General features: G+C 34.6%; 2 protein-coding genes across 8 annotated transcripts in view; one reads left to right on the forward strand and one right to left on the reverse strand.

The window, feature by feature from the left end:
- The window catches only part of GNAT3 (G protein subunit alpha transducin 3), a 300,648-nt gene that overhangs the window by 166,141 nt on the left and 106,549 nt on the right, over positions 1-27,958 (reverse strand). Inside the window, exon 4 of one of the 2 annotated variants that reach the window (XM_045052312.1) lies at positions 16,192-16,272. The exons of the other annotated variant lie outside the window; for it this stretch is intronic. The gene's annotated coding sequence lies outside the window, so the exon portion shown is untranslated. The remainder of the gene's footprint in view (positions 1-16,191; positions 16,273-27,958) is intronic. 2 annotated transcript variants of the gene reach the window in all.
- The window catches only part of CD36 (CD36 molecule), a 76,757-nt gene that overhangs the window by 25,354 nt on the left and 23,445 nt on the right, over positions 1-27,958 (forward strand). For 2 of the 6 annotated variants that reach the window (XM_019825388.3, XM_011280346.4), the window contains exons 2-3: positions 20,015-20,108; positions 20,594-20,799. In XM_019825388.3, coding sequence (XP_019680947.2) covers positions 20,680-20,799 — 120 coding nt within the window. In that variant the 5' untranslated portion in view covers positions 20,015-20,108; positions 20,594-20,679. Of the gene's footprint in view, positions 1-7,088; positions 7,146-12,125; positions 12,498-20,014; positions 20,109-20,135; positions 20,279-20,593; positions 20,800-27,958 lie in introns of those variants that run through there. The other 4 variants (XM_019825387.3, XM_003982706.5, XM_045052311.1 and 1 more) reach the window with 4 other exon arrangements.

A 27,958-nucleotide genomic window follows, 5' to 3' on the forward strand; every position in this document is an offset into this window, starting at 1 on the left:
TTGCATATAAATAGAATAAATGTGGTTTACCATAGTTTTAAAAATCTTATGCTTTAAGTAATATACCATGTAATCTGACACACAAAATGTATTAGAGAATTAATTTATTTGAAAACACATCTTTATAATAATGGAAAAGATTTTAGAGTCTGACTCTCATCCTCAGTTTGAGGATTTGCTCCTTGGAGTACATTTTCAACTATTTTGCCCTTTCTGATTTAAGACAATTTTTCCGATTTTAATGACACCTTTTCATTTTTTTTTTTTACATATTCATGCTTTATAAGACCATAACGTCTGCACCTCTTCACATGTAGGTGTTGTATTTATCTTATCTGCCTTTTGACTCAAACTCTTGTATGTTTGTCACAGTCTGTGGCGGAGGCAGGGCTGGCAGCCTCTCCTGAGACAAAAATGCTACCAGGTTCTACTTACTGTCCTTTTCTCCTGGGTTTTGGCATTTATGCATTTTGTTTTGATATTTAAGAGTTCATAGTCATAGTATGAAAAGTTCTCTTGAGAGTAAAAAAAAAAAAAAAGTCCATCTCAGGTTGCCATGGGATAAGGAAGGACACATTTGGTGATATTTTTGATTTTTTCTTTGTACTTTATTCATTTTTACAGACTTCTGAAATTGGTCAGTGTTTGGAATCCTCTAGCATGTCTCTTTAGCTGAGCGATGCCCCTCTTAAAGAGAAGTCTCATGTCACAGATGGTAACAAGTACAAAGACAGAACTTAAACAGAGACAGAACTTCAGCCATTTTTCTTGAACTAACTGCTATCAGAACATAAAGGCCAATCCTCAGAGGTGCTTAAGTTTCTAGTGACTGGGCCATACTAACACTCTTGACAAAGGTGCATTTTGAAGTCAGATAAAGACCCACTGTCTTTTAACAAAATAAATGAGCAGTCCAGAATAAACCCTCTAAACAACCCAGAGGAATCAAACTATTAGCAAGGGATCACATCAGTTGATTTATAAAAAAAGATGGTCATGTAAAAAATTAGACGGTAGTGTATTACTATTCAGAAGACTTGGCGAAAATTTGATAGGCAAAACCACTTATAATGATCTACATTTAATACTGAATCATGGTTTTTGGTGTGAATTATTTTAACAAATTTTAGGAATCTTCATTTTAATAAATATGTCTATTCCTTGATGTGGATACAGAAACACAGTTAGTATATTAGATCACTTAAAATGTTTGGGGGGGCACCTGGATGGCTCAGTCCATTGAGCATCAGACTCTTGATGCTCAGGTCATAATCCCAGGGGTATGGGATTGAATCCTGCGTGGGGCTAAGTGTGGGGCCTGCTTAAGACTCTCTATCTCCCTCTGCCCCTGTCCTCCACTCATGCTGTCTCAAAAATAAAAATAAAAATAAACATTAAAATGCTTGGGAAAAGGTTATTTTGTAGGAGCATGTCATTCATCCTTGTATTGTACTTACTCAAGAAGTATCTGAAGACTGACAGAATCCTTTGTAAGAATGGTTTTCAGTTTTTTAAAAAAATGGCCCTGACTGAGCCACCCAGGCACCCCAAGAATATTTGCTAATGTGAAAGAATCAGACTATTTGTTTAATACATGCAGATTTTTGCTTAAAGCAGACCACGCCTGTTCTTTGTTGCACTTCACGCCCGGTGTCTACTAAATATAAAAAGGCATACATAGAAAATAACCATTCCTTTTAAACTTGGTATCAGACAACATGGAGAACCAAAGATAACCTTCTCTCCTACCAAATTATATAATATACCCATGTTTCTTTTTGATCTATCCTGTGATATCTATTGAATAGGTTCTTCATTATCTATTCAATGTGTATTTGAGCATCTATTATGTGTCTGGCACTATTTTAAAATCTGGGATATAAAAATCACTACCAACACAGTTCCCAAGTGAGTACATTATAGGGAGCTTCACTGTCACCTGCGCCCTTGCAACTCCTGAATGAACTGAGCTTTTTATGACATATTCTATGAGTATAACACTAAAGAGTTCTGGACATATGAAGAAGAAAATATAGTTACATGGTGTTTTATATGTGTTTAATATTATACTAATATCTCTGTTACATATAGTGTAAAAAACCGTATTTCTGTCCTTGATTCTTTTTTTTAGAGGTCTCCTGATTGTGTTTCTTTTTTTTTTTTTTTTTTTTTTTTACATTTTATTTATTTTTGAGAGAGAGACAGAGCACAAGCAGGGGAGGGGCAGAGAGAGAGAGAGAGAGAGACAGACAGACAGACAGACAGAATCCGAAGCAGGCTCCAGGCTCTGAGCTGTCAGCACAGAGCCTGACGCAGGCCTTAAACTCAAAGACAGCAAGATCATGACCTGAGCCAAAGTTGGACGCCCCTCCTGATTGTGTTTCTTGATGACACTTAATGAAGAAGAACTTTGGTTAGATATTTTATTTGTGTAAATGAGCAGTGATCTAAGATCCACATTTTACATAGAATATTGTGTTTTCAACTGAAACTAGCTGACTCAATAGAGGGATTTTAGGGAGTCCACATAATTGAAAACTCCAGAGTTAGTACTTTAATTTTCTTTCTTTTTTTTTTTTTTTTTTTTTTTTTTTTTTTTTTTAGGAAGAGAGAGGAAGAGGAGCAGGGAGAGAGAATCCTGAGCAGGCTGCACAGAGTCTGACATTGGGCTCAATCCCATGACCCTGGGATCATGACCTGAGCCAAAACCAAGAATTGGCACTCAAGGACTAAGCCACCCAGGTGCCCCAGTGTTAGTACTCTTTAGGCATAGTTGGATCAAACTTGTTGGCTCTTTCTCCTTAACTTTCTCTCTTCCACTTGTTTGGGTGTTGGCTTTGACCCAGACTGACCTACCCTGAGTTTTTAAAAAGTCCCCCAGCAGGAAGAATATGTGTTTCCTTATTCTTCTACATAGAAGATGGGGATGGCGTGGGGGGGGGGCGGTTAGATAATAGTAGAAAGACTGATTCATACCAATGTTGAGCAAAGGAGCTTTTGTGAGTCCTGAGGGAAAATGCATGTTCTTGTAACACTCCCTATTTAATCAAAGGAAAATTTTAAATAGAGCATTGGCATTCTTAGAGGCGATGTCTCTAGAATCAAAACCTTTGTAAATCAAAATATGGAGGCAGTTTTTGAATCTTCTGTACTCAGTATGGAAGGACATCTCTAAATGCTGAGTCAGTCACTCATGGCTTCTAGATCACAAGTCACTCCTCCCTATATAAAAGGCACTAAGGTTCTAGGGTGTGAAGTCCCTGAAGAAACGTCACTATCTTGGGGTGCCTGGGTGGCTCAGTCATTAAGCGTCTGACTTTGGCTCAGGTCATGATCTCACGGTTTGTGAGTATGAGCCCCAAGTCAGGCTCTGTGCAGACAGCTTGGAGCCTGCTTTGGATTCTGTGTCTCCTTCTCTCTCTGCCCCTCCCCAACTTGTGCTCGCTCTCTGTCTCTCAAAAAATAAATAAGTAAAAAAAATTTTTTTTAATTACAAAAAAAAAAACCACATTACTCTCTTTCTTTCCTCTGGGAAATTCTCAGGCATAGTGAAAAATCCCTTAAATAATCAACTAAATTCATTATGTTCCATCTTTAAAGATTGAAGCCAATTCCCTCAAACACATCTTAGTACTTATTTAATGGACTTAAAAACAAAAAAGACATTGTTCTCATTTTTAATTGTATTTGCATAAGATTGGATGAATATTGAAAGAGTGATACATATGATGGTAGAATATTATATCCTAGAGATAAAAAGCTTTCCAAGTAATGGATTTGCACCAAAAGACTTAAAAAGAAGATCACACTGTATTTTTTTTCCATAACCTGGCTGACATAACAGACAAGCCAGAGAAAGATTAGTAAATAGCATAAATGTAATTTAATATTCATTTTTTGAGTTTCTTGAAGAATTTAAATATTTCCTACTATACAGAACACTAAATGCAAGGCTAATAGAATCAGTTGCAAAATATGGTGAAGTTTTGACTAGAATACTTCTTGGTAATATTTTGATACCTGTAATTGTACATTGAACTGCCACTGGAGGCTGGACGCCTTTCAAAACAGAAATATCTGTTAAGTGGATGATGTAAGCATGTTTGTAAAAGGAGTGAAGGACCAAATGAATTCATGGTTTCTGCTGATTTAGGGATAGATGTGCTTTTGTAAATGCAATTGCAATAAGTCATGTGAATGCAACTCCAAATTTACATATCCCAAATCATGTACCCTTTTGAGAGCATACTAGAAAGATAAAAATGAAATGTCAAATAGTCAAATAGAAATCAATCAGGACAGATACACATAGGGTAACCAAGGAAGAAAAGAAGCATGTGAAAGAGAGGAGTCTATACGGAGGCTTACTATAAAAACAGTATTTTGTGACATGCCTCTTTATAACATAGGAAACATTGTAATGGTTTTTAATTTTGAGTTAATTCATGAAATGGTATGGTTTTACATGCTTTTATGGACTTACTTCACCTCCCAATTTTACTCACAGTAGCCTTCTTTTCGCCAGCCTACTGTGATGACCCAGTTTTCCCTGTGGAGTTGTAGAAAATGAGAGGAAAAACAGGCCTAGCAACATTCCTGGATCATATCCAGAAAATGTTCTTTAGTCCTTGGAACACATGGAGGATGCTGCTTCAAGCCTTGTACATGCAGTTTGGGAAAACAAGAATATTCTCAGCATTCACCCTGAACAGGAAAGCACTGTGCTCTTTAACAAAAGGAGCATCACAGAGTCCACTGAAACCCACTCAGATAATATAAGCACTCCAATTCACATACGTACCTTTACCCATGAACTGGAGGCACCGTGGAGGAGGATACTTTGCTTACCTAAATAACACAACCGAGAGACCTTGGGCCCTAATAGCCAAGAAAACAGTTGTGTCCCAGTTGTCCTGAGGACAAGTGAGCTAATCAAGCAGAGCAAAACTAGCAGGACTAGTTCAGTCATGTATGAGGGACATTCTGTAGCAATTCAGACTCCATAACCTACTATTGGTTCCTTGAATCACAACCTCAGAACAAAAGACAAGAGTGACATTCAGGAATCTGAAAGGGATGGTCATGATAAACAGGTTTTGAGTCCTTGGTTGCTTGCTGGCGAGCTCAAGGATGACCGATAATTGCAGAGACGGTGCTGATGCTGCCTGAACACACCTAAACCTACCCTAGTACAGTTACCACAAGGTCAATTCCTTTATCAGTTCCCTTGTCAGTGCCCTATATTGCAAAGCAAGGTTTAATGCTGCTGCGAAAGTTGCTGCTAAAGTAATGAAGTTTAATAGGCAAGTCAAACTTCTTTATGATTCAAAACTGAAGTATGAAGATCACAAAGGGAAGGTTTCACTCTACCTCTGATATGTTGCGATTTCTTTCAGGTAAGCAGGTACCCAGCAATCACAGAGACACATAGAGGACAGTTTCAGGATTCTGACATTTTAGAATTATTCTGAATTCATCTATCTGTCTCATGCAACATAGAGTGCTGGTGTACCACTTTTTATTCTGTCTGGATTCTAATGTTTATGGCATCTGGAATATGCCCATTGAAATATGTAAAGAAAGTGATTGAAATGATCCATAACATTTCCGGGTAAACATTTGCTTCTGAAAATTTTACATGTATATATTTTCAATGTTTTTGTTTGTTTTTCTTACAAACAACATGAGGCTTTATTCAAACGGAAAAATACATTTAAAGTAAAATGTTCGCTCTTGGAATCCTATGGGTTCTTTGAAATTTTAACAATTTATTTCAAGTTCTTCCAAGGAGTTCATTTGATAAGTAACACTCTAAACCAAACTTGCTGGTCTCTTTGAAGACAGAAAACTCAGGCTCATTGAAGGGCAAACCCTTCCCTTAAGCCCACTAAGAACCAACCTGGGCAATGATGGTCCACAAACTGTTTTATGTTTCTTTAAAATGCCAGGTCACTCAGATGCAGGGTTTATCCCACTTCAAACAAACAGAAAAAGAAAGGTATCGGGAATATAGTTTTTCCTGTGTAGTGATTTTTTAAATAAATTATTATTGTATAACATGTTTCTTAGAAACCTTTTTTTTTTCTATCTTTAAAAAGAAACCTAATTAGGTCGGTCTCCTTCTATGTCCCTGAAGAAGAGTGTGTGTGGGCGCATGCACGCATGCGTGCACGCACACGTGCATACAGTATGTGTACCTAAGTCTTGTAGGAATCTGATGTCCAAGTGTGTATCTTTAAACTTAAGGTAACAGGTTGTCAGATGACACGGATGTCCATATAATTAGGTTTTTCATTGTCTCTAGTGTGATTAGCATGTCTCCATTAAATGGAATAAATCACTTTGAGTCTCATTATCAATCTTTTTTCTTTGATTAAATGTATTTTGTTTTTATACATTCATCACACACTTCAGCTTTTTACTGGTGTTTAAACAGAGTTAAAAAACCTGACATTTTAGGATTTTAAAGTACATCCTTTTGATCAAGCCATGAGCTAAAGCAAATGTAAACTGATGTCCCTAACCCCTCTTAAAATTATTTTATTTATTTAATTTTTAAGACCCCACTTCAGGGAGTATCTTAGGTTACTTTTCTTAATGATAAAATTTGTTTTGATTTTTTTTTTGTATTTCAATTGAATAGTGGTTTTTTTTTACATTTTTCCTGTCCTGTGAAATTTCAAATTCATTGATTATATTTTTTTCTCAACCTTTTTAAATTTGGCATTTGTTAACTAACTGCTTGTTTTCTTTATTGATTATTGTGCTTTTTTTCCTACTATTTCACCATGCCATGTTTTCAGGCCTTGTTATCACTTTACCTGAATATTTCTGGTTTTCCTCCAAATAATATCCCATCAACTGTATGAATACAAATTACCCTGACAACTATGCTGATCATACCATGTCCTTATGTTTCGTAGCATCATTTAAATGTTGACTTACTCTACTTCCCCTTAGAGAGTTGAGTCAGCTTTGCAAAGTGTTCAAGTAAAGATTAGGTCTGTCAACATTTTTAGATGGCCTGTGAAATTTACATATTGATTTGGCCCTGCCCACGTGAGCACTGTCCACATATACAGAGGTGCTCTCTGTTAAATCTCTTTCACACACAGCTACTACTATGGCTTCTATTAAACATATGGGTAAGTTTATTTTATAATTTTAATTTAGTATGTTTGTGTCCTGTATTTCAATTTATTAGATCACATGGTTTAAGTCTAAACTTTAGTTACCCTGATATCCTATCCTTTATTAATGTCCTTGAAATTCTCTTTTAAAGGCCATCTTAGAAGCCTGTATTTTAGTCTCTCAAGTTTTACTGGCATTACATTATACTGTTATATCTTAGTTATGTACATATATATTTATTTTTGTTCCTGCATGTTAAGTCCTTCCTCACCATAGAAAAGAGGTAAAGCATGCCATTGATTTCATACTTTCACAAATAAGGTAGCAATTGAAAATGATAGATGTTTATACACACACACACACACGTGTGTATACATGTGCATAAATATGTGCATATGTATGTGCACATCAATCTCTATGGTTAGTTATCCCCAAGGATTAAAGTGATAAAACAAATTTTACTTACAGTTTGACACTGGTAACTAATGTTTTGAGATAGTTTACACATCTTTAGAAGGATTTAATTTCAAAATAATTCTGTTACTACTTACAGAATATGTTCACTGTTGATTCTTTGTTATGATTAGATATCATTTTCCTCTCAGTGTAACATCAATTTATTTAAAATTGTTACTCAATTTGTACAAAGGTGTTGAGAAAAGTATGTAAAATTAGGTATTGTTCAAGAACTTTTTATCTGCTTTTTTTCTTTCAGAAAAGAGTATAAGCTCTTCACTTAGTCTCTCTGGGTTTTAATCCTTGATTTGGCACATACTAGCTTTGTGACCTACTCTAGTTGTCTAAGGAGCCCAACGGGTGGTATGATAGGTCAACAGGTAACACAGGTGAAATACTTAGTTCAACAACTGACAGATAGTAAGCCTCCAGTATGTGTCAACCCCCTTATTATATCATCATCATAATTTGTAAGTCATTGCTTATCCATACAGTCCACAAATGCAATGTATATTATATCAAGATTCTTCTTTTCATTTCCTGAACTGTAAAAAAAAAAAAAAATCACTTAAAAAGTTCCATCTCCTAACAGAAGCTGCATACAGATTTAAATTAGGTAAACCTAACATGTGATTTGATCTGAAGCTTGAGGGTGTGGATAGACTCTGTATGATGATCCTCTTTGGCAAGAAAGAAAATCAGAAATACAATGGCTGTGTGTTATTTACTGAGTTCACAAATCCTGCTGTTACTAATAATGTGATCAGAACTCAGGCCATGTGACCCTTCCTCTAGAACTCATACGATTCATCTATCATCTGCTTCTCAAATATGTTGCAATATTTGTCATTCAATTTACTTTCCTCTTCCTCTTTTACTTCGTAAGTGTTAAATTCCATGAATCAGCTTCTCTAAAAAATACTGTTACAAAGGATTTTGTAAACCATACAAATGCTAAAAGAAGTTTTATTATATTTAATACTTCTGAAGTAAAGAGAGCCTTTGAAAGCATGACACTATATTTAAAAGGAAATTACTGTGAAGTTAATGGCATACAAGTTTTAAATTGTAGTAATATAATAATACAATGAAAATAGTAAAAAAGATTTTTTTTTTTGTCAAATGCATAAGGCTGGTTGGTTCCTTACCAATTAACAAAGAAAGGACAAACAAATTTATAGAAAAAAAAAAGATGAACAAGGATATTATCACGAGTATTTTAAAATAGAAATGGCCAATATACTTGGGAAAATAGGTTCAACTTCATTCAATTGAATATTTACCAATAAAAAAGTACTTGTTAGAAACTTAAAGTTCAGTATAAAACAGTATAGACAGGCATTCTCACACATTGTTAGTACACACTAACAATTTCACTTACTGCTGTTTATTGGTGTTCTAGAACATGTAAACAAAATTATGTATGCATGCAATGATATTGTAATAGCGTCATACAGTGACAGCTGAGAACTACACTTGCGGTGAGCACAGCATAACATAGATGTTGAATCACCATGTCATACACCTGAAACTAACTTCGTGTGTCAGCTATACTCAAAAATTTTAAAAACTACATAGGAATTTTTAGCATTTTTTGGCAAGATCAAAGAACTGGAAATAAAACTATGTCCATTAAATAGGAGATTGGTTATTTAAAAGACAATACACCTGTTAGTATGGAATATTTTTCAATGATGGAAAAAGCACATTAACTCTATCCAAAACATGAGAATATCTCCAACGCACATAATAGGAGAAGAGTCAAGTTTCAGAAAGTATGATTTGGTGTATGAATGATCCCATATACATAAGAATGTAAATTGAAAATTCATAAAACTATAGGGGGTAGGGGAGAATTTTATAATATTCAATACTTTTTTATTTGTCCATATTAGTTTAATAAAGTCCCTAAAATAAACATTTGCTTAATGGCTAATCATCACCATAGCAAGTATTTACTAACTATACATATGAATCCTTTATATTCTCACTGTCAGTCTTTACAACAGATTAGATCCATGGTAACTAAGAGAGGGGAAGTAGTTAGCAACCTTAACACACTTTAGGAAGTGACGAATTCCAAAGCCACACTCTGCTCCATTGACTTTCCAAGCAGATGCTCTTCATCCCAATCAAACCATTGAATATTTGTGGTACAGACAGCCAACATAGTAACGTCTGACTTCTGGCCATTCTCGCTCTGTTTTAGATATTATTATGGTTATGACAGTTGTTGCGTGTGTCCATTTACTTAACTGGTTACCAGCTATGAGCCTGGCCTGCACTCTGGGGATTCAGCAGTGAGCCAACCAAATGTCCCCCTCCTCATGGAGACAACATTCTAGCAGATGCAAAAACAGGACCAAACAGCCCAGTAGATGGCTGATGGTGCTCTGTAATCTGAAGAAAATAAACCAGAAGGGAGAAAAGAATGGAAGGGGCTTGACGTTGAGTGTCTAGTAATCAGGCTCCTGTCAACTGCCCTCACTTAGTTCATATTATGACCTTCTTAGTTTTGCCCACTTTTTTTCCAAAAAAAAAGAAAAATAAGAGTAGTCATTGAACTCCCAACCCCCACTCAATACAACCATTGCCCAGTAACATCAGGATTCACTTGTCTGTCTGGGTCCAAACCCTATGTGGTCTCTCGCAAAAGAAACGTTCCCAAAAAACTGTGTCTAAGCTGACTTCATTATGTTGAAAGTTTTATCCTTCATTATACTAGATGTATGTAGTGCTGCAATGGATTTACATAAGGCAAGGGGTACTCTCATATAAAATATATCTCTTCAAAATACTGTGGGTATGTAAGCTTTATAAAATGAAAACCTCAACATTCTTTACTCTGAAATGGGTATAGCATTTTTCTGCCTTGTTGTTTAAGGTATATATTTTGCTCAAATCTAGAGAAATGATTGCAGATTTTACTTAGCTGTGCCCTCTCGGGGTATTACCACACGAGACTCAGAAAGCTCCTCAGGAACTGCTGTCTATGGGATTGAACACAGCTGGCTCTGGGAATGTAGATTTGATTCTTTGGACTGCTCTTGGGAGTGTGTGACATTTTCCTCTCCAGAGACAGTCAGAGGGTTTGGATGGCATTAGGCTACTGATGAGTGATCCAAGTAAGTTCAGTGTCAACTTAAAGCATGTATTGTGCTTGTATTTTTTCCGAAATGTCTTTCTCTAATAGTGTTCATAATTTCATCATAATTTAATGATCCTTTCGATATGTTTAAAATATGCTCTTTAAAATAGGTACTATCTGAACTCCTGTGTTGGTGAGCTATTTCTCAATTTTCATACAGGGGGTGGGGGTGTAAGTGTGTTTGAATTAAAGTTGAGAAGAAAATATATCAAAGCAGCTTCAATACAATAAAATAGATGTTTTTAATCGAGATATTCATTAAAATAGCCTTTTTCTACCTTTTTTGCTAATACAGCAAATACCAGAGATCACAGTTAGAGAAATCCTCTTTTCAAGCTACCTGAAATCTGTGTAAGTTATTCTTTTAAAATGAGTAGCATAAATCACATGGAAATTGTCCAAGGCCATTTCTACCTGATCCTGATTAAGCGGTTTAAATTTGAAAAAAAAAAATCCCAATATATCTAAAGTATTAATATCTAAGTATTAATTTTTAAATAAACGTGTCAGTAAAAATACCTTGGAAAAAGAAAGTAATGCCTGAGGGAAAAAGAGAACTTTGAATCCTTTTCCAGTTGTATTGCACTGCTAACAAATGAAAAGATTCACCACATACTCAGAAGGGGCCACATGACCAATCCAATGATAAGAACTGGTTTAAATATGATCTAATGGACTAAATATATTTCTGCCTGTTATTGTTAGCTTACTTTATTTCAAGGTTGACTTTGAGACATTTATTCAGCTGGCCTGTCTGATAGATGACAGTTTAACTGTCTAAAGATTTTGATCTCTCTTACACGATTTTGAGAATTTCTCTGCAAGAATGGGTTCTTGGTATTGAGGGTCTCCCCCCCACAGGCTTTTTATTTTTATTAGGTTTTAAAATAATACCTTTCTTTTAAAGTAACTTATGTTTATGCTGTTTTTTACATTAAAAGGTCATCTTAGATGTAATCTGTTTAAATGCTGTTTAATAGTTGTATTTTGGCTGAAGAAATTTAAGGGAAATTTAATTTTTTGTTTTTATAGGGATATTTTGCTCTGCTCATGAAACTTTTGTAAAACTAACAGAAAATGATGAACAGTTAAGAATTTCCAGTTAAAACAATATGCTATTTCCTTTTTTAAAGTCGGTTTGTCATCTTTATTGATAGTATCTCCAATTGTTTTCAAAATTCTTAGTCTTTATGCACGTCAAATTAATGCTGTATAGCAAGGTACATTTTAATTCAACATTATGAAGTTTTGTAAGCTAAGTCATGACAAAGAAGTGATACTGCTAATCCTTCCCAGTTTGTAGTTTCCACCCCCGGAACCCTATTCGTCATCTGGAATAATGATTGTGCAGTAAAACAGAATACATAGAGGCAGCGCAGCAAGTCAGTTCCTTTTGTTTCTCTGGCCTCTGACTTACTTGGATGGGAGAATGGCCAAAAAAAAAAGTCTGCTGAGTATCTCAGATATAGGGAATGGGTCCTCACCAGACCATAAAAATAGACCAGTAAAAGCCATAACAGTAGTGTGATATGTGTGTGTGTTTTTTTTTTTTTTTCTTTCCTAATTCCTCTGGCAACAAACCACATACTGGGATGGGTTTTTTTTTTTTTTTTTTTTTTTAAGCATATTTAAACTCACACTCTTTATGTAATGAGGATTTCAGTGTAGGGTTTTTCTGCAGAATACCATTTGGTCCTACTAAGAACCGTCTGTTCAAATGTTTGAGCATTTGATTGAAAAATCCTTCTTAGCCTTTTTAAAGGTAAGTCATATGCTTTTTTTTTTTTAACAGAAAAGATTTCTATGTCCCAAATGATAGATGACTCTACTATATAAACCCTCTTAAGAAGTTGTAAAACAGTAACAACAAAAAACTTGTAACTGTTTTGTTTTTTTTTTCCAAGTCATTATTTAAAAATTGGGTTTGTGTTGTTTTCCAAGTTGCTAATCTTTCTACATTTTATGTTAAAAAATATTAAAACCTTGTCTAATGGTCAATGACATTTTATTTTTGATGTTTAAAATCTTATGCCTACTATAAACCTTTACTTTTTAATATTTAAAAAATGAGTTTTAATCCAATTGAAATTGTAAAACTTTCATTGTACACATAGGCTATTTATACCTGATTTTTAAATTAATAATAAAAAATTATCATAAAACAAATATAATACATTAGTTATAAATGATTTGCCACTCATGGCAATATGCTTTCCAGTATGCAATTAACTACTGAAAAGTAACTAATTACTTTTCAGAGTCATTACTGTGTTTAAATTTTTATCTGAATTGCATTAAGTTTTCGTGAACCTGACTTTGTAACATGGTTAAACATAATATGTATTTTGGACATGTTCTTGTTAGGTATTTTTTTCTAATGAAAAAGATACTATAATTACTACTGGGAATGGTAAGTTATATTGCAAGTAATGATTCTAGATTTAATTAGTATAAATTATATAAAATTTGGTGAGAAAATAAAAACCAAAACTAATACTTTTGACTATTTAGGAAGCTGATAAATTTCAGCAAATTATTTCCTTGAATGTTGATACCAAGTTTAAATAAAGGATAAATCACTCTAGAAAAATTACAAGTTTCAAATTAATTACAGTAAGTTAATTCATATATAACTGTAAATGGCATAAATTCTCTGGAGTAAATCTTATACAGTTTCTAGAATCACCAAGAAACATAGTGAAAGATGTTTTAAAAATGTTTGCATGTACTTTTCAGTCCTCTTCTATGTGGTCTTAAGTTAGTAACGTCTTTTGGGTCTAAAATAAACATTGCTTTCAATACTGGCTCACAAAACAACCAAAATGAAATTTTTAAAAAGTTTTGTTATTCAGCATCCAGTGGTCCATTGGGTTTTGTGAGAAAAAATATTAGGAAAATTTTTATTTACTAGAAACACGATTAAAACAAAACAGTGATGAATCAAATACACAACCATCAGCTAACAGGTTAGCTCAGGAAGAATATCATAATTACAACTGGAAAACATGTGGGCAGAATGTACTGAAAATTTTAGAATTTCTAATTGCCTCCCTTATTTTTTATGAAAACGTTTGGGCATGTTTACTCCAACATATTTGAATCTTGTGGATTTTTTGTTTCTGAAGGAATTCTGTAACTATATTTTGATTTAATTGTAAGCTGTTTTAGTTCACTGGCCCAAGTTATGGCTAAAAGTTTCAAATAGCATCTTCTAAGCTAGCAGATGCCTCTCCATTTGGGTGATACTCTAAGTTCCTATATACATAAATAATAAATAATTTCATCAGATTTTATTGTAATCTATGTGTTTTGCAAATCATTCGTGTAAACTATACGTATTTATTAGATTTCTAAAAAAATATTTGACCAATATGAAATAACACTACACTGTATAATAGTAAGAGTAAGGTTGTTCAAAATAATATTTCATGATAACATATCAAAATAACATTTCCTATGATAAGAATTTTATACTAATATCATTTACTTTTATTTGGCATTCACAACCTTATCTGTTTAAAAAAAAAGTTTTTTTTTAATGTTTATTTATTTTTGAGTCAGAGGCAGAGCATGAACAGGGGAGGGGCAGAGAGACAGGGAGACACGGAATCTGAAACAGGCTCCAGGCTCTGAGCTGGCAGCACAGAGCCTGACTTGGGGCTCGAACCCACGAACTGTGAGATCATGACCTGAGCTGAAGTCAGACGCTTAACCAACTGAGCCACCCAGGCGCCCCTTACAACCTTATCTGTTGAGTGATATAGCATTTTAGAGAAAATTAGGCCACAGAGAAACTATGCTATTAAGACCCAAAACTGAACCTAAATCACTTGACTTCAAATTCCAAAATCTGAACTATTGTAGATCACATGCTATCTTACTGTTTATACTATAATTTGGGGTGGGAAAAAAAAAGCATTCCTGTCTGAGGTTCAAGGATCAAGAAGTGCTCTAGACAATCTTATTTAAACCAACATGAATCAAAGAGAATCATTTCAAACCCATAGTAATCCCTGTAATCAAGTACTCCAAAAGACAGGCTCGTTTCTAGAAGGATCCTTAGTATGATACATGAAGTACAATATACTTACTGCTTTAATTTTTTAAGACTACCACCAAGTTTTAAATTGTAATATTTTAAAAGTATAATTTAGTGATGTATCTTGTTTCATATTATAGATGTTTATAATTTTTTCTATTGTGTATTTTTAGCTACACCTATTCTAATATGATAAAAAAAGGACTGTGGTAACTTCAATAAGAAAAGATATGAGAGAACTTCTCATCTAGTTATTTAAGAGTCTTCTGCAGAGCCCTTGAGTTCTGTGAGGGTTACTCAGAACCCAAGTGGAGTGTGACACGAAGGGGAAAGGGCCACGGAGTTCCTGCTCCCTTTTATCAGAAGAGGTTTTCTGCTTATATGTTGGAATTTCATGTAAAGAATTCTGTCTCTAAACAGAAGTTTATAAAGAACTGACCTAATGGCCTTCTGTTTCCACATGATGAAATACAACCAGATTTAAATTACTGATTTACACCCATTACAAATAGCTGGGATTTGAATCTGCATCTTACTCATGTCTAGGAAACCATGGCTTTGTAAACACACCTAGTTATAGTGTAGGGACAGAAAGTGAAAAGGAATTTAATTCTGAAAGCTAAATTTCATCATTTATACACAACTTGTTAAATTAATCACCCCTCAAAACTCCAAAAATGGGGTCTGTGGGCAGATACTGTATTTATTAGGTAAAGAAGGCTGTGTATCAAAAGAACAGTGTAATGTGTGTGTGCTTGAAAACAGAAGTGTGTGGTCTGGTTTTCAATTCTAAGAAAATGTGGGGGGAAAGTTCATGGATAGAATAAGAAATGTGAGATACTCACTCATGAGTAAGAAAATGTCATCCCGGCCCTGGCATTCATTTATGGTACAAATACTTTTGTAATCTGAAGCTTTTTCAAGTTTTGCAGTTTACATCCCAGAAAATTTACCTCTGGGTCATGCCTTTTCTGGGTGGAGTTTCCCAAGGAATACAGCTTTAATCACACATGGGAAGAATTACAGATTCTCTAAGAATTTTCTCTGATTTTCTGACCTATTTACTGGAAAGGTTTCTTATAGCTCAGTCTCTCAAGTTTCTACCACCAGGTTTCCAACATAATGGAAAGACATAATGCTCATAAATTCATTCTGGAAACACTCCACTGATTTGACAACAAAAAAGTAAAGAAAAAAAAAGTACCCTTTTTTCCTTCTTTCAAAGATAACCCAAGGGAATAAAATACACTCACAAATTCTACAAAAGGAATAGGATTTATAATCTATAAACTGATAGGATACAGCTGATCTCCCTCTAGGCTCCAGAAAGGTATGTGATAAGTGATATTTTAAAATACGCCTTTTTTCTTTTCTCTGCTTTATACAAGTCTCAGCAATTGGTTTTTCTTTACTGTACCTGTGATGATTCTTTGCTTTCTAAATTTATTTACTTGAAACAAGAAGTAAATTATTGCAGATTTCGATGTCTTGTCTATTCCTATGAAGGAGAAATAACAATAAATAATAAAATGCAATCCAAAATTAGAAAGTGAAATAAATTACTATTTTAATATGTACGGAATTTGTTATTAAGAAAACCAAGTTCACAAGACACAAATTTACAAGCCTTACCAAATTTGAGAGGAGAATGGGGACAAACAACACTTTTTTTTTTTCCCTGAAGATAAACATGGGTGGAAAAACTGGTGAATGTGCTGTAACCTGAACTTTTCTCTTATGTAGTTAGCGTGTGTCTTACATAATGTGTTGGGTCCTCCTTTGCCTAGGTGAATAAAACTAAATTTAAATTTTTTTTTCAACGTTTATTTATTTTGGGGACAGAGAGAGACAGAGCATGAATGGGCGAGGGGCAGAGAGAGAGGGAGACACAGAATCAGAAACAGGCTCCAGGCTCCGAGCCATCAGCCCAGAGCCTGACGCGGGGCTCGAACTCACGGACCGCGAGATCGTGACCTGGCTGAAGTCGGACGCTTAACCGACTGTGCCACCCAGGCGCCCCTAAACTAAATTTAATAATATGAAGCATAAAGCTAAGGGAGGAGTTTAATAACAATACTTGATTACTCATGGTTTCAAGGCACTGAAGGATAATGAACCCAAGTAATGTCGCGTATCTTACATATTATTCGGGGAAAACGTTGGAAACTTACAACAAAGTAACAAAAGTGAGCCAATCAGTTAAAAATTTGAAAGAAGTACATAAACGCAGTCTCTCTCAAAACTATTAGTACATGTGTGAAGTGATGTTAGATTAATACTTACAGCTTTGTTTATATATCATCCAGACCAGTGTTATTCCAATAACTATCTAACAGCATGATCAACAGAATAAGTTACTGGATACTTCTTTTTTCTGATGGGCTTGACTCAACAGCAGTGGGATGGATACACTATATCACTTCAGTTTTAAGTTTAAAGCAGACAGAGCCTATGTAGGACCCAGGCATGACCATTACTTGACAGGCCTGGGGCTCAGGGTCCTCAGAAGTCATAATCATGAGTTTCCAGGTTTAGAGAGGGAAGTATTGGACAACATGTGCTGTTGCCTGAGTCCTCCAGTGGACATTCTTGGGACTCTTTGCCCCTTGCAGAAACTTTCCTCTGTAGTACATGGGCTACTTGAATAAAGGAGAATAATTCTGGCAGAAGTCCAATTCACAACTAGGTTATGGCACCTAATCTGGAAAAGGGCAGATAAATGCACAAAATATTTTAGCAGCCATAGAATTGTAATTTTTAAATCATTTTATTTCCATATGTCAGAGTTGCAAATGACATTAATAGGAGTGAAGTTTTTTAGTGATATTTATATAGAACATAAAATAATTTTCCAAAAGGGAAATTTAATACTTGAGTTGTTTCTTTTACGTTTTTATTTTGCTAGAGAGAAAAAGAGAAAGCATGAGTGGAGAAGGGACAAAGGGAGAGTGAGAATCCCAAGCACGCTCCGTGCTGTCAGCACAGGGCCCAACGAGGGTCTTGATCTCACAAACCATGAGATCATGACCTGAGCCGAAATCAAGAGTCAGATGCATAACCAACTGAGCCACCTAGATGCCCCTTCAGTTGCTTTTTAAAAATAGATTCATGAGGATCCTGGGTAGCTCAGTTGGTTAAGGGTCTGACTTTGGTTCAGGTGATGATATGGTGGGAGTTCGAGTCCTGCGTTGGGCTCTGTGCTGACAGCTTAGAGCCTGGAGCCAGATTCAGACTGTGTCTCTTTCTCTGCCCCCGCCCCCGCTCATTCTCTGTCTCTCTCTCTCTGTCTCTCTCTCTCTGTCTCTGTCTCAAAAATGAACATTTAAAAACATTAAAAAAATAGATTCATGATACCATATAAAGAAAACTGCAATTTAACTCTGGGGATTTCCTTTCCCAATTTGTAATTGGCTTTGCAAAGCCATAGATTTCTACAGAGATTCTCATAGAGCTTCCTCAAAGAAAGGAGTATGTCATGTGGGAGTAGGGAGACCAGGCTGGGAATCAAGGTCACAGGGTTGCCACCACTGTTGTACTCCACAGTCACTCTGCCTGTTGGTCTTCCACGTAAGAATCTGAAGAACTGATTCAGCTACTTAAATTAAAAACTGCCGATCTCATCCTAGCATCTTATTTTACACATGAGGAAATTCAAGTCCTAAAAGATGAAGTGATTTTCCCATTGTCATCTGGCAAGAGAGTAGTAGCACATCAATTTTTGGTTTAATCTACTAGTCTACTGGTCTTAACTACACTACATTATTAGATCCCTGTCTTGATTACTACTTTAGGTATAACTTGGAAATGAGACGTAGAGGATGGTGTCTGAAATGATGATTCAGCCAATGATTACTTAATTGGCTCCCTTGGATATGACTATTTGTCCATAGTATACAGACCACCCAGATGGGTAGCATGTTACATGATTTCAGAGGGCAAGGAAAACTGTTCCTCACACGCCATCTCCAAACAATTAATACAAAGCAAACACCACTTGCTCAGTGAGATACGGAAGTCCATATGAAAACCAAATTACTTGTTTAGACAGCTTATAGATGGTCCTTTTACATTGGGAAAAAACCCCAAAAAACGTGTAATATTAATGGTATTCACACTTCTTAGGTGCTAGAACCTCGGTGTGAATGAATTCAGTTTATCCTCCTTTACAGTGGAAGTATCCTAGATAGAAGGCATGGGTAAAGGGAGATCACAAAGATAAGAAAGGGTAAAGAGAAATAACTAAAATTGTCATGGGAAAACTCTGTAACATTTATCTTCGCAATATTGAGAAAAGTCTAATTTTCCTTATTTTCTTAGCTATGTGAGCAATATTCCTGAAAAACTAAACGGTTCCTCCAGTGGAAATAAACTAAGAATATCCTAAGAGTGGCACTTCTGTTGGAACAAAGCTGTGGAGGGAAAATCTGAGACCATAACAAAGTAGAATTTTTGTTATTACATTTACAGTGTTGACAGTAATAATTGGCATGTGACTCTCTTTTTTTATCTATAGTCTCCATTCTGTTGGCATTTATGTTTTCCATGGCCTTGGGCACTAAAGTAGGGAATTTTTGTTTACAAGCTACAAAGCACATTTTGGCTCTTTATCAACGTCAGGTCAGCCCCATTTAAAAAAATACTGTTACAACCAAAATATGAAGGTGTTCCAAAATCCTAGAAGTAATACATTCTTATTAACTTTGTTAAAATAGAATCCACTCATTTCATTAATCATTTTCTTTCAATCTTTATGAAATAGCCACATACTGTATGGAAAGATATCAAAAATAAGACTGAATAGTGGAAATACACACTGGCACAAATTAGTTGATTTTAACAGAATTGGTGTGAATCAAATGTTCATGATGACAAAATAAATAATGTTGCAGTTTCATATGTAAAAATAAAACAAAAACAAAAAAACCCTGTGAGACTAGTAGCAAAGAAATGCCTATCATTAAACATCCTTTACATTCATTATGTATCTTCTTTAAATTCTTCCCACCTTTAGTGTATTCAAAAGCCAATTATTAACAATGAAATTGAAAGTACATTCTTTAAAATATTTGTTTTTAACACTATAAAAAAAATTCAAGCATGAGCTCAGTATTCATGAAAGATTTTTTTAATAGTGATTATAATTTTGGTGTTATTAGACAATATTCTGGTATTAATTTACTGACAATGTATTTTCCCAATGTAACCATTTTTTTTGTTTTTTTTTTGTTTTGTGTTAACAGATAGCTTACAAATGATTAGAAGAATTAATTCTTTCTGAGACTCCTCAGATGATTTCCTATAAAATTTGTATCTTGCTGTATACTTGTGAATAAGGTATAGTAAAGACACCATCTATTACCATACTTGATTAGCATTGGACAGAGAAGACATGGGTCAGGATACCTCCAGTTTGCAGGAGAACTCCAGGCAAGATATGGGTGGCTGTGCTTGAGTGGAGAAGCCAGATAAAGAGCGAAGATGCATCTAAGTGTCCTGGGCTGAGGGTAGGTAGATGAGGGAGAAAGTACAGTAAGCAAGTTCTCCTTAGATAAGATTTCAGTGTTAATCATCCATAGGAAGAAAATTTTAAAAGAGGGGAATTTTAAAGAAATACTCTATATGACAATGTTCTTTATTTCTTCCACTGGTAAATAGTGAAAGCAAGAAAGGAGAGGACGTAACCTAGAAAGTCAGTTTCATCAAACAAAAATTATTTATTCACAACCGGCTAAATGCTTGTTCAGTTGTGTTTTCTCTGTACTTTGATCTTCTTGTACTGATATTTAAGCTTCTGTTTTATGATCTCTTTCTAATGCTAGGACCAGACCTCTGGAAACCACCTAATCAGACCTGGGAGTTTGAAAGAAGCAGGTGCTGAACCTTAATTTCTCCCCCGATTAAGAAAATGGGCTGTGACCGAAACTGTGGGCTCATTGCTGGTGCTGTCATTGGTGCAGTCCTGGCCGTGTTTGGAGGCATTCTAATGCCAGTCGGAGACATGCTTATTGAGAGGACAATCAAAAAGGTACAAGTATTCTAAAGGATACTTCTTGTCATTCATTTCTTGTCATTTGTATTTCGTGGTAACTGGCAACTTTGTATCTTTAATACAAAGGTGATTATGAGCCATTACAACTTCACACAGTTGAGAAATGTTAAAAGCATAATGTACTTTTAACATGAATGCATCACTATCTTAAGTATAATATCCAAATTCTCATCAAAGGTGTTTAGAAGTGTACAAGTTAGTAGAAATAATTGTTTTTCATTGTGCCTAAGGACTATATTGATGAGCTTTTGAACAAGAAATAAGTTATGTGTATTTTGTGTATTATATATAAATTTAAAATTCTGTTTAATAATGAAACAGGAATCTTTGGTAAGGCTGGTATAATTTTTTTTATTTGGTAAACTGTTGCTTTTTATAATATATGTAATAACATAATATTGTTTTATAAACATTCCTATTTATAAACATTTATACTGATTCTGCCAAAATACTTCCGGAAATGTTATGTAGGACAAATGTCAGCATAAATGAAATGAGTTGACTGTAGTTTTAACAAAAACTAGAGTGGTTCAATAGCCAGGATTTGCACAACAAAGTAGAGTTCATCTTCCACTTTCCTTCCTTCTATTGTGCTTCACATTCACCGACTTGAACTGAGAGAGAGTAGGAAGACTAGAATAAGAAGCAGATTTGCTGAAGTCCTAAATCAGTGGGTGGCAAATTGAATCAGCTTCAGGAGTTTGAAGACAGGGTTTAAAAAAAAAAAAAAAAGTGACGCTTCTAAGAACATTCCAAGAACAAGATAACATAAGAACAGGGATAACTGTGAACTGTGAGAGTGTGTATCCTGCCCCAGGGCTAGTATGCTCAGGTTTTTTACACATAATCCTACCCAAGTAAAACCTATCTGAGTGCTGGCCTCAGCTCTCAGCCTGCTTAGATGTCAATGCCCTGGCAGAGACAGATAGATAGACAGATAGACAGATAGACAGACAGACAGATAGATAGATAGACAGACAGACAGACAGATAGGAACCATTACCTCAATAACATCCTATTGTCCTATCTTTGATACTAAGACATTAATACACACACACACACACACACACACACGTATATATACACATACATACACATATATATGTATTTACTCAATAATAACATAAGCATTTTTATCTTTCTCTAACAGATTGTAAATCTTCAACCCCATGCATTTAACTTTAAAAATATATTGTAGGGGCACCTGGGTGGCTCAGTTGGTTAGGCGACTGTCTTTGGCTCAGGTCATGATCTCATAGTTCATGAGTTTGAGCCCCACATCAGGCTCTCTGCTGTCAGCGCCGAGACTGCTTTCGATCCTCTGCCCCACCCCCCTCTGCCTCTCCCCAGCTCTACTTGCTTAGCATTTGACAGAGATGACATGGGTCCACATACCTTCAGTTTACAGGAAAACTCCAGGCAGGATGTGGGGGGCTGTGCTTGGGTTGAGAAGCCAGATAAAGGGAGAAGATGCATACAGATAAAGGGAGAAGATGCATACACAAATAGTGTGTATATATATATATATATATATATATAATAGTGTGTATATATATATATAGTGTGTATATATATATAGTGTGTATATATATATACATATATAATATATATAAATATAGATTTATATATTTTATATGTTTATTATATGTTTATATATTATTTATATATACATAAATATAAATATAGATAGAAATTGAATGTCATCCCCTCCCTTGGCATGTCCAGTTTTCTTGCTATTATTCATGATACAGTTCAACAGAGACAGGCAGATGCTGGTGAGGTGGGGCTTATGTAACCATGTGAGTTGGAGCTCCATTGCACAGCACTCTTCCTATTCTATAAATTCTGCTTCCCTTCTGGGCCTTCTGTGGAGAAAGAACAGATACATTATCTGTACTAACACTCAGGCTATAATTTATCTTCTGGAAAAGTCTCCAGAATGGAAATTCCCAATAATCTCCCACTACACAGCATTTTAGACTGTTTTTTTCCAACACGCAGATGGTGTCCAGTAGTTGAATATTGTTCACTTATCTTTTTCTTCTTCATTCAACAGTATTAGTACAGATAGTTTTTCTGTTCAATCATGTGCAAAGAGCTAACATCTATTTTAACTGTCTAATGTATATCTCTAACTTCATAATAGTTGTTCATGAGGAAATAAGAATTTTGAGATGTCAAAAAATTTACTTTTATATAGTGACAGAGAGTAAAATAATTTTTTTACTTCAACAAATATAAAATTTAACCAGGGGAAAGCATAGTATACCAAAACATAAAGAACCATGAAACTAGGGTATTATATGGGAATTTGCTATTTAGAAAGATAAGTCTCAAAACATTTGATCACTTCCGAAAGGTGAAAGTGTTGGATTTTCAAAAAGGATAAGATTTTGGAAGTTCAAAAGAGGGCTGTAATAAAGGCATCAGAGGGCTGAAGAATATTATAGGAAAAGGTGTGAAATGCAACTAAGTGCTGTAAAAAGGGAAGGAAGAACATATCAAATGTGCCCAAAATATGGGATCTACAAAAGAGATGATTAGAAAAACAACATGGGGTAAAATATATGAAGCTTTGAACATCAGGAAGAAGAATATTTAATTGGCCATGTGACAGGCAGTAGTGGTTGGTGGATCTTTCCTGGTAGGTATAAGAGATAACAAAACCTGCATTTAACGATTCATATCACATGGCTTCCATTTATTTAGTGCTGTGAAGAGCTTCATATATACTAGTTCATTTAATCTTTGCAGATATCTATGAGATCCTCTTATTGTACCCACTTTAGTCACAAGACTTTAAATCTACTTGCCAACTCATGTGGCCAAAAGGAGTCAGTTCCCAAACCTAGACAATCTGAAGGCAGAGACTAGATGATACACAGTCTTGTGCAGTATGATCCTACAATAAAAAGAGTTGGAGAGACCAAAAACAGGAGAACAGGGGGCACGTGGGTGGCTCAGTCGGTTAAGCATCCAACTTGTGGTTTCAGCTCTGATCATCATCTCACGGTTAATGAGTTTGAGCCCCACATTGGGTTCTACACTAACAGTGCAAAGCCTGCTTGGGATCCTCTCTCTTTCTCTGACCTTCCCCACTCACACACTTGCTCTCTCTCTCTCAAAATAAATAAACATTAAAAAAAAGAGTTTAAACAAAAAACAAGGAAAAACTATGCAGGACATGGCCATTTTCAAGGAGAATTTAAGATTCCCTTTTAGAAAGATCTTTGCACAATCTGCACATTATGTAACAAAGGCACTCTGGGCTAGTGTGGTGGAGTACATAGAAAAAAATGGGTGATGGATCGTAATGGCAGTTTGGATATGGAACTAAATTAGGAGGGAGGGTAAAAACACTTCAAAATGTCCAGTTGAATTATTGGGAGAGATGTATATCTTAGGAGAATAAAAGAGGTTTTATGAGTGTTTTGACGTGAACATCAGTATTTCAAAGGTCAGTACTCAGATTGGTTTGATCATTGATCTAGAGATTACAGATAAAACTAAACAATCTATTTGCTATCTAGATGGCTTGAAAGTCAAGACAAAAAAAAAAAGCAGAGAGATTACTACAGGTTTTATACATAATTCAGAGGTATAAAAACAAAAAAATGATTTTATGAATGAAGAAATAAAAACAGAAGAGTGTAATTACTTTGGAGGTTAATATAAGGCTAGTGCTCAAAGAGAAAATGCTCTAAGGCAGATGAAAATTCAGGAAATAATGATTAGGACATGGTTACTAATGTTCTTGAAAATATAAATTCAGTAGGGTAGGGTAATAAAGAGAGGTATGCAACAAAGAAATAGAGTGCTTTCTCTTCTTGTTTTTGAAATAAGAGTTATCTGTGCAATCTTATACAAGACAAAAGGGGATGGTATGGATCTAGACCCTAGAAGGAGGAAGAGGCACAAAACAGATTTAAGGAAGAATGAGTTTCCAAAAATATTAAATGATAGTTTATATTGTATGCCTGCCACATATCTATAGCCTAAAACTAATCACCAGAACCTCTCCAATGGTCAGAATCTGTGATACATTTAAAACTAAGCCTGGTTTTGCTCTCAGATTTCCATATAGTCATGTTCATCTTATCAACTTTAGTCCTATAAAGATGCTGGGATTTGTTCTTTCTTTATACAGGGTATTTCTTTTTTCTTTAGTTTACAAAACTGTTCTAAAAGTAAGTTTGGAATATATATCTGTTTGAAATACAGTTGGAGTCAAATCTCTGAATTATGTGTAAACCCAAAGAGCCAAATCATTTGGGGTAAAGCTGTTATTTTACAAATAAAGAATAATTTTAGTACCAGTCAGTTTTTGCCGCTGAAACTCACTGAAGATTACTTTCTTCATTTAATTGACTAACAAAAAATTGGGAAAGTTATTACCTATATACAAGCACCTTTTAAAACTATTAAGTTGCTTAATTAAAAAAAAAGATCAGAAAATCATCCCATAGTTATCTCATTCATAAAGCAAAGCTGGGACTCTATGATATCTTCCAGTTCTAAAAGAGATAGCACCCTGAAACTGGCATTTAAAATGGTCTAAAATGGTCCAGAAAATTTATTTCTTTTATATATATATATTTACATACATATATTATATGTATATATATATAAAATGTGTATATATATACACATATATGTAAACAACATTAACAATAAATAACAATATTTATTAACAATAAACATTAAAAATATATATATATAATGTGTGTATAGTGTGTACAAATATACAGATGTATATATACACATCTATACATATACACATGCATTCATTTTCCTCTTAATTTTTAAGGGATGTTTTCTAGGGACTTCATGCTTTTTATGGATTACAGCTGAGAACTTTCTTACCAGTACTTTTGACTATGATTCCTAACAGATAAGAGTGGAGCCAACAGATTTATGCAACCTTATGTAGATAAGCAAAGTCAGTGGCATTAGCTTCCACAAATATAGAAACTGGCACAGCACTTTGGAAAAAGGTCAAAGTCCTGCCACTGTTTATAAAAGATCATTTATCACTTGACACTGTTAATATTACTTGATGAATGTTTAATGAATATTGTATAACAGTAGTAATTTTAAATAAATTTTAATTTCCCTATGATATTAAGTATAGAACACCAAGAAGGAAATTAAAGCTCTTTCTTTCCTCCTAAAAGACTAATGTTAAATTATACATCATTTCTTTGCACACTTCCTGAAAAGAATAATCCTTTAGTAACTTGTAAGACATGCTTTCAGATAAAATAAGTTGAAATAATTAGTTGTTTATTAAAATAGCCAATATTGGACTCAATAGTCCATATTTTAATAATATAAATTAACATTTATATTGCTTCAATAATATGTGCTTATTGTATTTCCAGATATGAAAAAATAATTTGTATAAATTATGCTAATGATAATATATGAGAACATAAGCATGAACATGAAACAGTCCAAAGTAAATTTTAAATTAAAATAGAGGCTTAAAAATGAATTAAACACTACATACATTAGCATTTTAATTGCAATAATAAAATTACTTAAAAAGGGTTTCAAGAAATAGCAGGTAAGCATATATAATTTTTCCCCCAGTCCAATTTTTATTGACATATCAACATAATTTACTACTCAAGCCAAATGCAGAATCTCCCATATTAAGTTCTTACATAAATTTTGGAGGCTAATGACCTGGGTTTCAGAAACATTAAATCCAATCAGTTTCCTCAAATTGGTGTTTTAACTGATGACTTGATAATCTGAGACTGAAGTCATTTTTTGACTCTCAGCACAGCTGCCACTAATATTGTAATTCAGTCTCCGTGAGCATGCACACACAAGCATGCATGCACACATATGCCCATGTACATAATACAAACTTTTTTGAAAGTGGGGAAATGGTTTGTAACTGGTCCTAACCAGAACAAATTGTGGTAGTAACTGGAAAGGCTGAAGACTCTTTTCAGTATGAAGAAACACAGTGCAGAACATTTTAAGGAAGTTTTGATGTCACTGCAGTGAAAATAAATGTAAAAATGATTAAATCATTTAAAGAAAAAGAAGTGTCACTGTATACTACATGAGTTATTGCCACATGACTGGGTTAGACATCTCCATTTACTCTGGAGAGTAAATATTAGAGTTCTTCCTCCAAAGAGTAGATAGGATTTGTATAATAGCCAACATTCACTGAATGCTAGCTCTGTGCTAACACTGTTCTAAGTGCTCACATTTATTAATCTCTATAAGAAGGCTATATATTCAATTAAATAGGAGGCTATATATTCAATTAAACCATATTCAACTCATGTTGAGTTTCAAAATACTAATCTCATGTGGTTCAACCTAATATTATTATTATCCCTATTTTACAAATGAGGAAAGTGAGGTATAAAAAAATTAAATAACCTGCCCAAGTTTAATGGTTACCATGGCACCCAACTGGGGATTAAACCCATAGGATCTAGTTTCATTCTTAAACACTTCATTCTGTACCCGGAGGGAAGAAGCCACTCTATATGTTCAGGGTAGGGATAGGATAAGGAAATGTAACTCATAGGTTAAAATCTGCTACACATGATCCTGTCTATTAGTACTTTACAAGATCCTTGAGAAATGGGACAACATATTTTCCACATTGGTACTCTATCTACTCCACCCATGGGAAGTTATCAAGGACATTTTAATAATCACCCTAAAGTTGCCAGTGGTGGTGATGGGCACTGTTTTCCTGCAAAAGCAATAATCTAGTGAGTATGTAAAAAAGTAGAAGATACTACTATTCCAAACTTCTGCTTTCACATTAATGTAACAAAATAGAAGTTTCAAAGGCCAATAGTTTTCAACACAGCTGGAGACCATGCCATAAGAGTGTCATTAGTCTGGAATCTAGTCAGCACTGGGACTAGTCTACACGCTTAAAGTCAGGGACAGATACTGATGTAGACATCAGCCAAATGAGAGGATTTTGAATTATATTGTTTTTTCATGTGCTCATTTATCAGCTTTGTACTTCTAACTTAGTGAAAGGTTTGCAAGATTGGCTAGCTAGTGCAAATCCAACTTAACTTTAAGGCCTTTTAAGTTCACAAATGATGTAAAATCCTTTGCTCCTTTTAAAATTAAGGGAACTTGTGGC

Source organism: Felis catus, chromosome A2 (assembly GCF_018350175.1).
Source record: "Felis catus isolate Fca126 chromosome A2, F.catus_Fca126_mat1.0, whole genome shotgun sequence".
NCBI lineage: Eukaryota > Metazoa > Chordata > Mammalia > Carnivora > Felidae > Felis > Felis catus.